Source organism: Crocodylus siamensis, chromosome 9 (assembly GCF_052110815.1).
Source record: "Crocodylus siamensis isolate JL-2025a chromosome 9, ASM5211081v1, whole genome shotgun sequence".
Classification (NCBI taxonomy): Eukaryota; Metazoa; Chordata; order Crocodylia; family Crocodylidae; genus Crocodylus; species Crocodylus siamensis.
The window spans coordinates 31,150,559-31,166,407 of record NC_143403.1 but is presented as its reverse complement, the minus strand read 5'-3'; the positions used below and the strand labels follow the sequence as shown (position 1 = coordinate 31,166,407).

General features: G+C 45.0%; 1 protein-coding gene across 1 annotated transcript in view; it reads right to left on the bottom strand.

Moving 5' to 3' along the window:
* MMP2 (matrix metallopeptidase 2) overlaps window positions 1-15,849 on the bottom strand; it is a 59,440-nt gene that overhangs the window by 20,204 nt on the left and 23,387 nt on the right. Inside the window, exons 6-8 of the mRNA XM_090061816.1 lie at window positions 11,971-12,144; window positions 2,554-2,727; window positions 305-460 (exon numbers count right to left, since the gene is read on the bottom strand). Coding sequence (XP_089917942.1) covers window positions 305-460; window positions 2,554-2,727; window positions 11,971-12,144 — 504 coding nt within the window. The remainder of the gene's footprint in view (window positions 1-304; window positions 461-2,553; window positions 2,728-11,970; window positions 12,145-15,849) is intronic.

The following is a 15,849-nucleotide window of genomic DNA, read 5'->3' as shown; positions in this document are numbered from 1 at the left end:
AGCCCAGGATGTCTAGCATGGCATTTCATCGACAAACTTCTAGAATTTCCTCTTAAAGATGTGGAAATAATAAAAGTGGTTTTGAGACTTCCATAGCTCAGTAACTGTAGTGGCTGCTTGCTACTGGGTTGAGATGTTTTTAAGTTGGGACATGGATAGTAATATACGGAAAGAGGTGAGCTAGAAAACAGCAAATTTCCTGTTACATCTCTAATCAGTAAACATACATATATTACAGCCTCTGAAGCCCATAGGTCAGCCTGTATGTAACATATGAATGCTTGATTGGTGATTAAAACATTACCATAAAGTTCCTGGATTCCTTGAATGTCATCTTGAGATAGTCTAAAGTTCTTGGTATATGTGTAGATTGGGGCCATAAGAGCTCCAGGGTCCTCAGAGTGCTCTAATCCCATGGCATGGCCAAATTCATGAGCAGCAACCAAGAAAAGGCTGTAACCTGAACAACACAAAAAGTCATGTATGTGAATGAAGATAGGTTTTATTTCAGCTCCAAAACATGACCTATCCTTTTCCCCTTTAAATAGATTAAAAAAGATTCCCCAGTAAATATTTTTGATGCAATATTTCATGTAATTAAGACAAACAGACTCCAGCTATACCTGTTGCCAACTCTTAAGGACTTTTCATTAGACATAAGGAAGTCTTCTATATCATCCTATATAATAGACTTGTGCATGTATTTTCACTATTTCCTAGGCAAAGTAACTTTAACCATTGACTTAATACTTCTGTGAATGAAGGAGATGGTTCAAGAAAAATACTTAATTTATTTAGGAAAGAAGAATTTAATCACAGGCTGGACCTCAAATCTTGCCCTCAACCATTAAAAACTTATTAAACATATACAGATCTACTCATTATTTGCCTTGGTTAAACACTACTTAGGCAAGATGAGAAAGGAGGAGTTCCTGGATGAGTGCAATAGACTTTTATTGCAAGAATCCTGTATTCAAAACCTGCCTGAGGTTACTAGGATGTTTGTACTGTTCTTTCAGACCTGTCAACACCAAGTCACCACATAATCCATATAAAAATGAAGTGACAGTGACATAGATGAGCACAAACGAATAGCATTGACAGGTGAAAGATTATCCATAGTATGAAAAGAAAGCATTTTACCAACAGTTATAAACAGTGTCTGAAATTTCAGCAGTTATTTTCTGTCCTAGAAAAAAGAGAAAAGTATATGTGTCTGGATGCCTCAGTCTTAAAATTGTTTGTAAAGGTTACAAAAACTACCTTTAAAAAAACCCTCACATTTCTTAGGTATGACTAATGCTTAAGATATTTAAAAATGAAAGGACTTTATTTTTTCTAGAGTCTTTCTTTCTCCTATTGTCACTTTAAAAAGCTCCTTATGAAACCTAAATTCTGGGGTCAGATTTTTCTTAAAGCATTTTTTATGTTTTGCATTCAAAGGTATAAATATGGGATATTTGAAGGCCATTCTGAGGACAGTGTCTATAACACCAATTTCTTACAACAGTTCAGTCAATATACTTTTATCATTCTAATATTATGAAAGCCTAACTCTGTCTGTCTGTCCATAATGCTTTATTTGCACTCTGATTGGCTGATGGAAACAGCCAGTGAGAGTGTGAAGAAGCATTCTGACAGAAGGCAGCCTGCTGCCATGATGGTGGGAACACACGGGATGGAGTGGGGGGGGACCTCACCCCCCCCCTGCTCCCTGCAGGTAATGGGGGAGGAGGGGAGTGGGCCTGAGTGGGGCAAAAGCCAGTTTGCCATGGTGGTGGTGGGAAGAAGTGAGAAAAGTGGGACCAGCCCAATGCGGCCAGAGCAGCAGCTGGGGCAGGGAAGGAGTGGGCCTCCTCCTCACCTTGGGCCTAGACCCACTCCTCCCCCATCTCCCTTTCCTGATTTGGCCCTGAGCCTGCTCCTCCCATCCCCAAGTGGGTCCAATGCAGTGGGGGGGAGGACTCGGTGCACCGTGGTGTCGCCAATGACGGTGGGGCCAAGGGAGGGGTGGGCCCAGGCCTGATGCGGGGGGTGGGGAAACAAGCCTAAGCTGGGGGAAAGCTTGCCCACTGCAGCAGTGGGAAGGGGTCAGCAGGCCTGGCCCAGCTGCAGGGGGAAGGGAGGTACAAGCCTCTTCCCCACTTTGGGGCTGGGCCTACTCCTCCCCCACCCCTGCTCTGCTGCATTGACCCCAAGCCTGCTGCTCCCATCCCCCCCGCCACCAGGTCATTGTAGACCTGCTGCTCCCCCCTGCTTCCCTGACACGGCAGCCTTGCTTCTCCCCACCCTTGGGCCCAGTCCTCCCCTACATTGGGCCTGGGCCCATTCCTCCCTTCCCTCCATCACTGCAGCAGAGACAGGGGGGCCCAGACCCCGAGCAGCAGGAGGGAAGGGGCAGCGGGCCTGGATGGAAGGGGGCCCAGGGCTACATCCCTGCCTGCTTCCCCCCATCATTCTTGATGGGCAATTGGCTAGTTGTTTATATGGAGACAGACAGAGAAGTGGTGCATCTTGTTAAAGGGTTTGAAATATCTGCTGAGAAACTTTTACCTTGATCAGGGCAGAAACCCCATTTGCGGTCATCATCGTAGTTACTTGTGGAAGCACACCACATCTTCCCATCATTGCGACCAGCACTTGTACAGGACTCATATTTATTTCCAAGAAAAGTGAAAGGGAATACACAAGGGGCTCCCTCAGAATTTCCACCAACCGTTGACATTGCTGTGGAGAACAATATTCAAGTGTAATAAGCAGAGTCATTTAGTTTCTGTGGTGAAACACCAACAACCCTTTCCCCCCAAATTATACATAAGTACTGAATATAATTAAAAAATATGAAATTCTTTATCGAATCCTATTAGTGAGACCTGAAAATAACAGCTTGAGAAAACTGGCTGCAACAGAATAAAAAAGCAGGGAAAAGATCCAGTCCTTCCCATTGAAATGAATTTTTGTCAATATTTTCAGTAAGAGCAAGAACAGGCCCCAAAACAGGATTTGCAAGTACTGGAAGGAAGCAATGATTGTACCTGTTACAGAGCAGTGAATGTTTAACAAATAACTGTGTGTTGGCAATACTGATAGAGTCTTTTCAGGTGATACTTTCTATTTTGCCCCCAGACAGCATGTTTACTCATGATGCTACTGTGCAGACATTACCTTGCATTTATTTAGTACTTGTACTAGCTATTACTAAATAAATCCACAGTAACTGGAGTTACTGTGCAGTAGCATCAGCACTACTGCACAGTTGCCTAATACTACTGCACAGTAGCATATTGACATTGTCTGTACTGTGATGTGCTACTGCACAGTATTTTTTGGCTACTGCACAGTCAGCATCTCATGTAGATGCACCCAGAGAGTGTGAATAAGTGTTCAGGTTACCCAGTTCAGGTTTAGGCAACTTAGTTTAAATTACCTAAACCTGAGTCAGAATTTCTGCATGCAAAAATGCTGCTTGTGAGAAGGAGGTGCATGAGTAGCTGAAGCCAAGTAAGTCACGGAGATATGTCTGGGAAGGTGAGGGTGGGGGCACTGGTGGGTCTGGGGTGAGGCTACCTGGTCTAGGGATTCACTGGTCAGGGGGTGGGGTATAAAAAAAAAAGCACAGTTCCAGGGCTGTGGAGAGTGGCTGGGCTTTTCCAGCTCAAGAGCTGTGCTGGACACATATGCAAGCATTCATTAGGTTGCTTTTTAGGTCGGGTTAACCAATGCTGATCTAAAGTTGGTTCTTACTGGATAAAAACTAACATTAGATCAGGTGCACCATTTTTAGGGCAACTTAATCCCCATGAACACTTGCATGCTTGAGCATTTAGAATTATCCTAAACTTGGTTAGGTTCATTTAAATGTAATGTTTGTATGTACCTGAACTGTCACAATCTGATTTGTTGACAAATATTATAACCTTGTAATAACACAACTGATTGGTAAATAATTCAGTAATTAAATACAGTTTTGAGAAGAAAATATTCTGGATAGATGTAAGAATTTAGGACATGTATGTTGAGAAAGTTATTTTGTTGGTTTAAAATGAGTTGTGTGTAAAAAAACTAATAGAAAGGACATGAGGTAAATGTAATGTTCTTTCCACAGATTTACAGAATTTTTGGCTCTAACACATGGACTGTTTTGTTCTTCTTTTCCCATTAACTTATCTTTTCACACACAGACATAAAATATTCCTATCTAACCACATATCAATTAAAACATGTATGCTAACATATTTTAAGTATAGTGCAGACAACATCTGTGTAACAGAACTTAAAATAATTCTCTAAAATAGGTATAAAAAAGACATAACTCAAAATAACCCTATACACAAATTATTTGTCATTTTAAAACATAAAAATTAATAGCTAGCTGTTGAAAAACCATTTACTTTATAGGATTTCAAACAAGAGTTTGCCATTTCACTTTTAAATATATAATTATTTATTTCTAGAGAATATTTAGTTGTAGAAATTGGGGAACTCCAGCAAATGGTTTTTAATAATGCAGTTAATAATGTAGTACAGTAAGGACATATCTACATGTATATTTGAGCATGACTAAATTTATTGTGCATTAATCTAATGCACAGTAAGCAATTCTTGACAGGTGTCTACCTGCACTCACCCTCCAACCCACCTACCCCACTGCTCACACACCTTCTACCCCCCTGCCCAGCACCATTCTCAGAACACGAACATGGTTGAAACTTAAAAGCTTTATTACCTTCAAAACCCTCATTCTCATCCCTCCCACCTGAACACATAAAGCCCCCTTCCCAATGGGCAGGAGACGCCGGAGGACTTCCTCCCAGGGCCAGGCAGGGGCCTGATGTGGGACAGTGGGTGGGACCCAGGGGTCCGGCAGGGCCATGGATGGAGACTGGGCAGTGGGGGACATGACCTCTAAGCCCAGAAGGGTGTCCAGGGTCCAGTGGTCAGTATCTGCAGCCCTCACTGCCTGGGCCTAGTGGCCCACCTGCTGCCAGAGTGGCTCAATGCACTCCTGCTCCAAGGCCTCCATCCATGCCCAGTGCTCCCACTGCACCTGACAATGCACCTCTTCCTGGCTGACATCCTCCACCTGCCAGCCTGCTCCTGCACTTCCCACTCCCACCCCTCCCACTCCTCTGCCACCACCACCAGCTGCTAGAGTAGGAAGGTCTGGTTCGTGGTGTGCCACTGGCAGATCCAGGTGGCTCCAGTGCTGGATGCCAGCGACTTGGACCCTCCATCCCCGCTGGGGCTGGTAAGCTGCCCTCTGCATCCAGAAGTTGGCCCTGCAGAGGCAAGAGATAGAAGCCTTTTTTGAAAGTTTGCAACATTTCAGAGATAAGATGCTCTGCAACGGAGGCTGTGCGCTGCCCAGCCTCAAACATGGGGTTGGCTGTGCACAGGTGCCCAGGGACCATGGTAATTCAACTGGGCAGGCCTGGGCCCAGATAGCTACTGGTCAAGCTTCCCCATCCACACTTACTCCCCTGGGGCTGGTGGCCCACTGGGTACTTGCTGCAGGCAGCCTGTATCCCATGCCCCCTTCCCAGGGTAGGATAGGCCAGGCTGCTGGCAGCACCTCCTGCTGTGGCTCCAGACCTCACTCTCCCTCTTTCCTCTGCCCTGTCCAGCCTATGGCACCTGGGTTCAGGGTGTATAGGACTCCTGGACAACTGGGGTGCACCACCACCCTCCCTACTGGAGGCCTCTCTAGAGAGGCAGCCTGGGGCTGGACCCCCTCCATGCTACTGCTGTGCACCCAGTGTGCCCCTGCTGTGTATGACTTGGGCAGTGCACAATGAATTGTCTGTGAAGGCTGAGGGGTACCTGAGGTACTATGCCCTGTTGCTGATGATCCTTCTGATGCCCCAGGCAAATCTGTGCTATGATGGCATGGGGGCAGGCCCAGACTGCCCCATAACATCTGCCACTGCCAGAAGGGCTATTTGGGCACCACTACATGTCCGTGCCCCCAACTGCTAAGGAGGATATAGCTGCCAGCATCAACACATTCTTCAGGGTGAGAGAGGCCAGTGCATACCCGGCTCTGGGGAGATGGATTGCTGAATGAAGTTTTGAACTTTGTCCCACCTCTCTGTGTGCTGGTGGGAGGGAACCCATGGCCAGGGGAGTGTAGACAGTCTGGGTGGGGAGGCAAAGGCCAGGGCCAGGAGCAGGGGCAGGGGTGGGAACTGGGAGGGCCCTCCCCCCAGTGCAAGACTTACCATGTGTCCAGGGCAGGTGAGGTTGCTGGCCTGGTGTGAGCCTCCCTGTCAGTGATGGCATCCAGCTGCACCCAGTGTCCTCAGCCTGTGGTGTGTAGCAGGCTGGTGTCCAGGCAGGACTTCCCACCCCGCTAGGGAGGAGCTGGCACTTCTGGCAGCTAGCGGTGTCATCGCTAGCTGCTTCTCATGATGGGGTCTGGGGGTGTGGAGCTGGCAAGGCAGCCAATGTCCAGGGCTCTCTGAGCTGCTGGTGGGTGCAGCAGATGGGGAGGTGGGTGGGACAAGGCACTGAACACTCAAGGGCCCCTTCTCTGGGGAGGTGTCACCACCGGAGGGGTCAGGATGGGGTGGGGGCTTAGGCAGGCCTCCCCGCTGGTGAAAACTTCAGGGTTGTGGCCTAGGCCCTGGGATGCCAAAATGCTAGCTAGCTGCTACATAAAGGGCATGGTCTTGTGGGCATGACAGGACTAACAATTGTTGTCAGTCATGGACACCCACTGTGCCCACAAGTTCTTGATCTTTATTTGGCACTACCACACAGTCCGGGAGTACCCTCGCTTTTGCAGGCCACCTGACAGGGCCTCATAAATATGGGTGTTTGAGTGCCCGTCCTGTGTAAACTGCCTCTTAACCTCTTAACTTAGAGGGCCACAAGTTTGCCAATATCCTCCTGGTTCCACTCGGGGCCCCGGGTGAGGCTGATCCTCAACAGGGAAGATGGGGAAGACATGGTGGTGCATCCCACACCAGCTCTCTGTGTCCCTGTGTGGCTATCCATGGTGGCTGTCCCTGGACATTGCACAGGAGAGCTCAGCAGAGGGGCATGGCCAGTGACCAGGAGCCACATGGCAGAGGCAAATGGGACACAGCACCTGCAAGGAAAGGAGACACTACTGGGGGGTGAGCAGCAATAGGGAGCAGGTGCTGGCCCTGTTGTCAGGTCTAGGCAGGGGGTGCACCAGGCTGCAGTCTTTTATAACACTCACCTGTGGCCAACAAGCATCTCTGGCTAGGGGACAGGACTAGCAGAGGCAGCCTGGATCCTGTCCAGGGGGGCACACAGGGCCTGAAGTGCTCTGAGGTCCTGGTGTGTGTGCCCCAGGGCACAAAATGGGCACAGGCTTTTATAGCCTGCAGCTAGGCACTGCCACAGAGCATCCCAGCCCTGGGGAAGGAGAAGCAGTCAGCCAGAAGCCCTGAGGTTGGGTTCAGGGTGGTCCCCTAGTGGCTAGGCAGACCTGGCACTAAAGTTAGTGCCGGTACATGTCTACATGTGCATTATTGTGCTTTAACTAATAGTGCCTAAATTTGATACCTGCATTTGCAGGTATCAAATTTAGTCATGATTAGCCATTTTTTACTGAGCAGGAAGGGCATGCACATGTAGACACGTGCCCTTACTCTGCAGTAATTTGTGCTAAGGCATTTAACATGTCTTATGTAGACACACCTCAAGGGTACTTCAAAATGTAGCCCTAATGCTAATTGAAACCTATACCAGCTGTGTTTTATGTTATTTGCTGAAGCAATAATGGGTTCTGAGTAGAGTCTAATGCAATATGAGACATCTTGGCAAATGAAATAAAGTCCTAGGGCACATCCCCGCATGCAGGGGTGTGTACTTGCAGCACCAAAACAGTAGTGGCACAAATTTGTGCCAGTACTTTTTGGTGCAGTGCATGCCTCTGAACGTGCACTTTGGTGTGGGGCAAATTGCCCTACTTCAGGGAAACTGCCCTCTTCGTGCTTGTGGCTCTTGGCATGCTGGAAGAGCTGGGGGACAGCTAAAGGAGTGGAGAGCTCTGGCCAGCAGCCAGAACATCTCCCAAGAGGACCAAGCCTCTGTGTCTGCCAGTACACATTCCTCTTGTATGTGCCATGCATTTTTTTCACACCATTTATTTTTGCTATCAGGATTTCCTGGTTCCAAAATTTACCCCCGTGCTGCAAATTTGAAGTGCAGGGCATGTTTTAACATTCCAGGCATAGATTTCATAGGCATTAGGACTGCAAGGGACCTCAAAAGATCTTCAGGTCCGGCCCCCTGCCCCAGGGGCAGGAAGTCAGCCCCTGGGGCAGCCCCTGGCACCAAGCAAGATAGGTATCCAAATGTTTCTTGAAGGTGTCTAGAGTAGGTGCTTGGACTAGCTCTTGGGGAGGCTATTCCATGTCTTGGGGACTCAGGTCGTAAAGAATTTTTTCCTTATGTCCAGCCTAAAAAGGTTTTCCAGGAGTTTGTGACTGTTGGACCTTGTCTTCCGACAGTCCCTGCTGCCCTGGTGAGCAGATGCTCTTCCAGTTCCTGATGTACACCACTTATGTACTTATAGGCTGCTACCAAGTCAGCTCTGAGCCTATGCTTCATGATGGCTCTCAGCCTCTCTTCATAAGGCATGCCCTCTTGCCCTCTGATCATGTGGGTGGCTCTCCTCTGGACTCTTTCAAGCTTCTCTACATCCTTTATGAATTGAGGAGCCCAGAATTGGACACAGTACTCCAGCTGTGGCCTCACCAAGGTTGAGTACAGTGGGACAGTGACTTCCTGGGTCTTGCTTGAGATGCATCGGTAGATGCAAGCCATACTTTTGTTTGCTTTGCTGGTTGTAGTATTGCATTGGTGGCTCACATTCATCTTGTGTTCAGTCATGACCCCAAGTCTCTTTCAGCTGTGGTGCTAGCGAGTGTAGCACTGCTGAGCCTCTAAGTTTGATGAGGGTTTTTTCTCTCTATCAGGTTTTCATCTGCCTACTTTGCGAACCTGTCAAGGTCAGCCTGGATCACCAGCCTATCCTCAGGTGTGGCCACTCTTCCCCATAGTTTGGTGTCATCAGCCAACTTAGCAAGTCTACTTCTGACACCAGAGTCCAGATCATTTATAAATACATTAAAGAGTACAGGTCCAAGAATGGAGCCTCAGGGGACATCAGTGGTCACTATATGCCATGTTGATTCAGTTCCGTCAACTGCCACTCTCTGGGTTCGACCTCAGAGCCAGTTCCCCAGCCATCAGACTGTAGGGCTGTTGAGGCTGCAGTTCCCCAATTTTGCCATGAGGATGTCATGGGACACTAGGTCAAAAGCTTTTTTAAAGTCCAAATATATGATATTAACCTCTTCTCCTTTGTCCAGGTGATGTATCATGTGGTATGTTGCACTACAAGGAGGTTTGCAGTATCACAGACTACACATGCCTGTACATCTGGATGCAACCCTAAGGTCCTAAAGTCACCTATTGTATTAGGTGACTAACACGAGACCATAATTTAAGTGGGTGACAGAGGTACTTAGACCTATAGGTGACTGGTAGGGGTGGCACATACCCTCCCTGAAATTGGCTGCCACAGCTGGCAGCTTCTGCAGGCAATTGCTGCTCGCCATGCTACTACCAGTGCCACTCCCACTGCCACTGCCACCACCAACTTCTGCAGGCGGTCACTGCTTGCCACCTCCCCCCATCTCCACCGCCACAGCTGCCGCTAGGTTCTGCGGGTGGTTGCCACTCGCCATGCTGCCACCACCGGCTTCTGTGGGTGCTCACTGCTCACCATGCCACTGCCTCCAGCTTCTGCGGACTGTCACCAATCACCACCCCACCACGCCACTGCCACCCACAAACTGCTCCCCTAGTCTCAGGAGGCACCAGTCACCCATGCTTAGACTGCAGACAAACAGATTTCATACAAAGAGACTCTCTATGTTCTTTTGTGAAGATGACTTCTACAATGCACTCTGATGGGAAAAGGCCAGAGAACTAGGTGGTAGACCCCAAACTAATACTGATCCACTGGACTGTAAAAATTCTCAGCTGAATGTCAACGGGCTGTTTCTGCTATTATGGCCCATGGGTTGAAGTAATAGTGGGTGTCAACCTAAGTATGTGGTTGTATGGTGGGGAAAGTTTCTTCTTTCGATCCCTCTTTTATTGTCTTCTTGGGCTTCTATTCTTCTTCTTGGGCTTTTGCTTTCTGTTAGTTTCATGATTTGGACTTTTGACTGGTGTTTGGTCTTTTCTACATGGAACTAACAAAACTTCAAGGAAAACTTTTCTTTTCATGAAGTTAAAAAAAAATCTTTCCTTCTGTACCATGGCCAGTCTACGTGGTTATTTTCCCACTGTACAATGTGGATAGGGGCTCCATTTCACCTCTGACCAGATTGGCCTAGTGAACTTCGTTAGAAGAGGAGAAACTACTTTGAAATACAGGCAATAAGGAATGTGTGTTAACTGGCTCCAGTTATAGATAACATTTTGTTTAAAAGTTTGAGTGTTTTCCTACTCATTTAACAATCACTTAGTTTTTGCTGTGTACATCACCATACGTTAAATTTGATACTTTCATATTTTTTGTTTTGCTTTTAAGGGTAAAATGTAGTGATACACTAGAAGGCCAAAAATAACAGGCAACCAAGCAAAAATACTCTTGGTACCTGTGGCTACAACATTTTTAAAAAGCTTAAAAAATATATTCAATTGGTTTGTTCCTCAGCCAGCCGTTGTTCCAGAATTAGGTTTAATTTTATGGTCTACAGTTTATTTTATTATGTTTGGTAGCTTTACCTTGGCTGCGTTAAGTGCCAAGACGGTTGAACCACTGTAGCCAATTTATGAGGTCTTAATGAATACCTTTGCCTCTAGTCTACATCTTACTCTTTCCAAATTATACAATTGTCTAAATGCATTTTGTTCCTGTGACATATTGTATAGTAAAGAAATAAGTTAACAAGAATTAAAAATTGTAAAGAGAGCAAAAAGATAATTTTCCTGGAGATATCATTTTCACTTTACTCACTATTATCTTGCAACTCCACAAGGGTATATTTATTAAATTATTTTTGACTGTACTAAACAGGAGGATCAAGAAAAAATGAAATGTTAAGCATTACTCATTGACTGCTTAAGTCTTAAATTCCCTTCATGGTTTTGTACCTCATTTGGCGCTCATGTTTCAGAGACATTAAAAAGTCATAATTTACTATATAAAATACCATATAGTGGTAGACACTAAGACCTATAAATTAAAGACACATGTGCTTAGATATACATGTGCCTGTGCTCATTCCCAGTTAAACGTGGATTACACTTTGGTTGGGATACATCATGTACCTCAGCCATTTCACTGTTGCTATGGTTACCTCTATGCTCTCTGGAAATTACTGTCCACTTCAAAACTCAGGGAAGGTTCAGCGTTGAGGTTTTGTCCAATGCTCTGTGTGTGGTTCTGACTGTCTGAACAAGCATATTCAGATTCAGTCAGGTGAACTGTGTGGTGAAGGTGCAAAGACATGACTTGGCCTTGATTCATTTTGGGGTATAATTTACTGGGTGAGTTCTGATCTGTATTTTATAGTCTACATCTCTTCTGGACCTGGGCTGAAAGGTTTTGGATTTGTTCATCAACATGTGCATAAAACTTAACCTTGCAGGCATGGCATTCTGTTTCTCCAGGTTTTTTTTCCTGATATCAAAAAAGGACGTTATATTTTTGTATTTCCTGGAGGGAATGCAATGCAGCAGTTCTTAACTGCTTGTGCTAAAGTTTAATACTAAGATATTAACATGTTTCTATGTAATTCTATAAGTGATTTTGTATGTATGCCTAGGTGCCACAATAGGAACATTTTTGATCACTTGGAAATAGAAATTCAAACAGAACCACATAACTACTTTTAACTGCTCAATTGGAAGATTACACGTGTTGTGTATGGAATAGTGACAAAGTGGATTGCAATATCAAAACCAAATTCTGTTTACCAGTTTCTGGGCAGAATCCATATTTCTTATCTCTATCATAATCTTCAGTAGTTCCACACCACCGATATCCATCTGTCCTTCCTTCTGTTGTACATTGGTCATAGGAAACGCCTTGAAATTTGAAGGGGAACTTACATGGCTGCCCTTCTCCATTTCCACCCATTGTGAAAAGTGCTACAGTAAAAATAAAGCAGAAATTTTAGAATGAGTGACTATTAATGTCAATAAGTTGTTATATAAATTATTTTAGAAATTGGATTATTTTTCCCATAGCAGAATTGATTTTAGGCTGTGTACTAGAGATTGTATGTACATTTAGCAAGAAACAAACCTACACCAAAGAGTTCATCATCTAACCAGACAAGATTGATTGGGTTAGAGAAAAGAAGTAACATCCTCATTACAGATGGGGAACTCATGTACAGAAGAAGGAACTTGTTCAAGGTAATTAATGTGGTTTGACTGAAGAAAAGTCCACTCAGTTATTTGAGATTATGAAATTATATCCTTTTATACTCTGTCCCATGATATATTATTGACTACTGAAGCTCATATTTCTTCACACAATGCTCTAAAAATATTCCAAATCATCTACTTCCCTTAGTGTTTTGCTAATTAACTTGCACAGTCTTGAAGATGTTACTAAAATCGGATCCTAAACATTTTTACAGGTTCAGAGTCTGCACTTATTGTTTTAGATGATGACGCTTTCTTATGAAAACTTCCTCTATTCATTGAGTTTGCAGACCAAAAGGAAAAAAGATAATACCCTAGATTTTCCTATCCTGCTTTTCTCAGTAGCTCTGCTTCTTTTCTGAGAATTTAGACAGTGCAATGATTGATGCTCTATAATAACTAAGACATGACAAAAGGAATATCACTCCTCTGGCAGAGGGATAGATGAAAGTGTTTCTTGCTTTGCACATAATTAACATTTTTTGGATATGGCATGCATATGGAATATGCATTCCAGAAATTCAGGTTCCTGTCCTATCCTTCTACACATGTGCTACCTAATAAACCCCATGATCACTAGTAAACCACTTATAGAATGTCTACACTAAGTCAGAATCAGAACTTCCTCTATCACCTAAGGAAGGCAGGAGGGCTTTGTAATTAGGCTCAGAACAAGTTCTAAGTCAGATGTGGGTTCTGCCTTTAGGTCTGCCACAGGCTTCCTGAAGGTTTTAAGGTAACACAACTAGACTCCCTGCAACTAGTTTTCAAAAATATATAAAAAAGGGTGTGTTCAAGTGACTTGATAACAATATAAAGTCAGCATTGCAACATTAACTCCTGATGAATCCTGTATGTTTTGCACACTGAAGCTGTATGGCAGAATATAGAAACATAACAAATGATAGAATATAAGAACATATAAGACCAAAGCTCCGTCTAGTCCCATATCCTGTTTCCAATTGGGAAAGAGCAGAGACTTAATGGGATAAGACAGAGCTTGTGTAAAATGAGATACTCCTTGCCAGGCCATTAGTCATAGTTTTAGGGATGCCCTAAGCCTGAGGTTATATCTATAACTGTTGTGTTTAATAGCCTCTGCTAGATCAATCCCACATAAATTTGTCTACTGAACCCAGCTACGATATTGGCCTCCACAATGTCCTTTGCCAAGGAGTTCCATAAATTGATTATGCACTCTCTGAAAACGCATGGCTCTTTGGATGCAGGAGAGCAGCAGACATGATATACCTTGACTTTACCAATCTACATTCACCTTCTGCTCCCCGCTGCCCCGCCCCAGTCCCCAACCTGTCTCTCACCCATTGGGTATCTCAATTTGCATTTTCACTGACTGGTTTTCTCACATGCATAGTGGCCTCTGACTTCTTTTATATTCCATCCAGGAAGAGCACAGAAAAACTGCAGATATTTCCTCAGCCTGACAAAGGGTGCTTGTACCCGAAAACTGGAAAAGAAGATTTTTTTCAACTATTTTAGTTTGTCTAATAAAAAGATATTGGATTTGTCCAACTAACTTTGTCTTGACTTTAGCAAGGTTTTTGATACAGGTCCCCACAACGTTCTCAGAGGCAAGCTAAGGAATAACAGGTTGCATGAATGGACTGGATATAAAACTGGCTCCGAGGGTAGTAATCAATAGCTCAATGTCTAGTTGGCAGCTGATATCACTATCTTTAACATCTTTATCAATGATGTAGACATTGGTGTCAGAAGCGCACTGACCAAGTTTGCCGATGACACTAAACTTTGGGGCATAGCGTCCACAACAGAATAGGCTAGTGATTCAGACTGACTTGGATAAGCTTAGTAAGTGGGTGGAGATAAACCTGGTGATGTTCAATGCCAAAAAATGCAAGGTACTCCACCACAGGGAAGGAAAACCCATAGCACACTTATAGGCTTGGCAGTGCTATGCTTGCTAGCACCATGGCTGAAAGAGACTTGGGGGTCATGATTGACCACAAGATAAACATAAGCCATCAATGTGATGTCACAGCTGGTAAAGCAAACAAAACTCTGGCTTGCATCCATAGATGCTTCTCAAGTAAATCTCAGGATATCATCTTCCTGCTGTACTCGCCCTTGGTGAGGCTGCAGCTGGAGTACTGCATCCAATTCTGGACTCCACAATTCAAGAAGGGTGTCAAGAAGCTTGAGAGAGTCCAGAGAAGAGCCACGTGCATGATTAGAGGGCAAGAGAATAAGTCTTATAAAGAGAGGCTGAGAGCCATGGGACTCTTCAGCCTAGAAAAGCACAGGCCCAGAGTTGACATGGTGGCTGCCTATAAGTACATAATAGGAGTGCATCAGGATCTGGGGGAATGTCTGTTCACCAGAGTGCCCCAAGGGAGAACAAGAAACAACTGTCATTAACTCCTCCATGACTGTTTTAGGCTGTACATAAGGAAAAACTATTTTACTGTCTGAGCCCCCAAGGCCTGGAATAGACTCCCTCCAGAAGTGGTGCAGGCACCTACTCTGGACTCATTCAAGATATGTTTGGATGCTTATCTTGCTGGGATCCTTTGACCCTAGCTGACTTCCTGCCCCTCGGACAGGGCTGGACTTGATGATCTTCAAGGTCCCTTCCAGCCCTAATGTCTATGAAATCTATGAAGTGGAGCGCCCCAGGGGTTGGTCCTGGGACTGTTTCTGTTCAGTATCTTCATCAACAACCTGGAAGATTGGATGGAGCAGCAAGTTTCCAGATGACACCAAGCTAGGGGGAGTAGCAGGTACATTGGAGGATGGGTCTAAAGAAAGAGAGACCTAAAGAAATTGGAAGATTGGACCAAAAGAAATCTCATGAGGTTCAGAAAGGACAAATGCACAGTCCTGCACTTAGGATGGAAAAATACCATGTAGCGGTACAGGCTGGTGGCCAACTGGCTAGGCAGAAGCTCTGCAGAAAAAGACCTGTTGGTTACAGTGGACAACAGGCTGAATATGAGCCACCAGTGTGTCCTTGTTACAAAGAAAGCTAATAGGATACTTGGCTGCATTAGTCAGAGTGTCACTAGCAGATCAAGGGAAGTGATTCTTCACCTCTATTCAGCACCACATCTGGAGTACTGTGTTCTGTTTTGGGCCCCTCACTACAGAAAGTATGTAGACAAATTAGAAAGAGTATTGTGTTAGGTGGCTAGGACACATGACTTATGAGGAGAGGCTGAGGGAACTGGACTTACTTAATTTAGAGAAGACAAGAGTGAGAGATTTAAGTATAGCTTCAAGTACCTGAAGGCGGGGTTCCAAAGAGGATGGAGCTAAGCTGTTTTTTGTGGTGGCAGATGACAGAACAAGGAGAAATGGTCTGAAGTTGCAGCAAGGGAAGTTTAGTTTACATATTAGGAAAATCTTTCTCACTAGGAGAGTAATAAAACACTGGAACAGGTTACC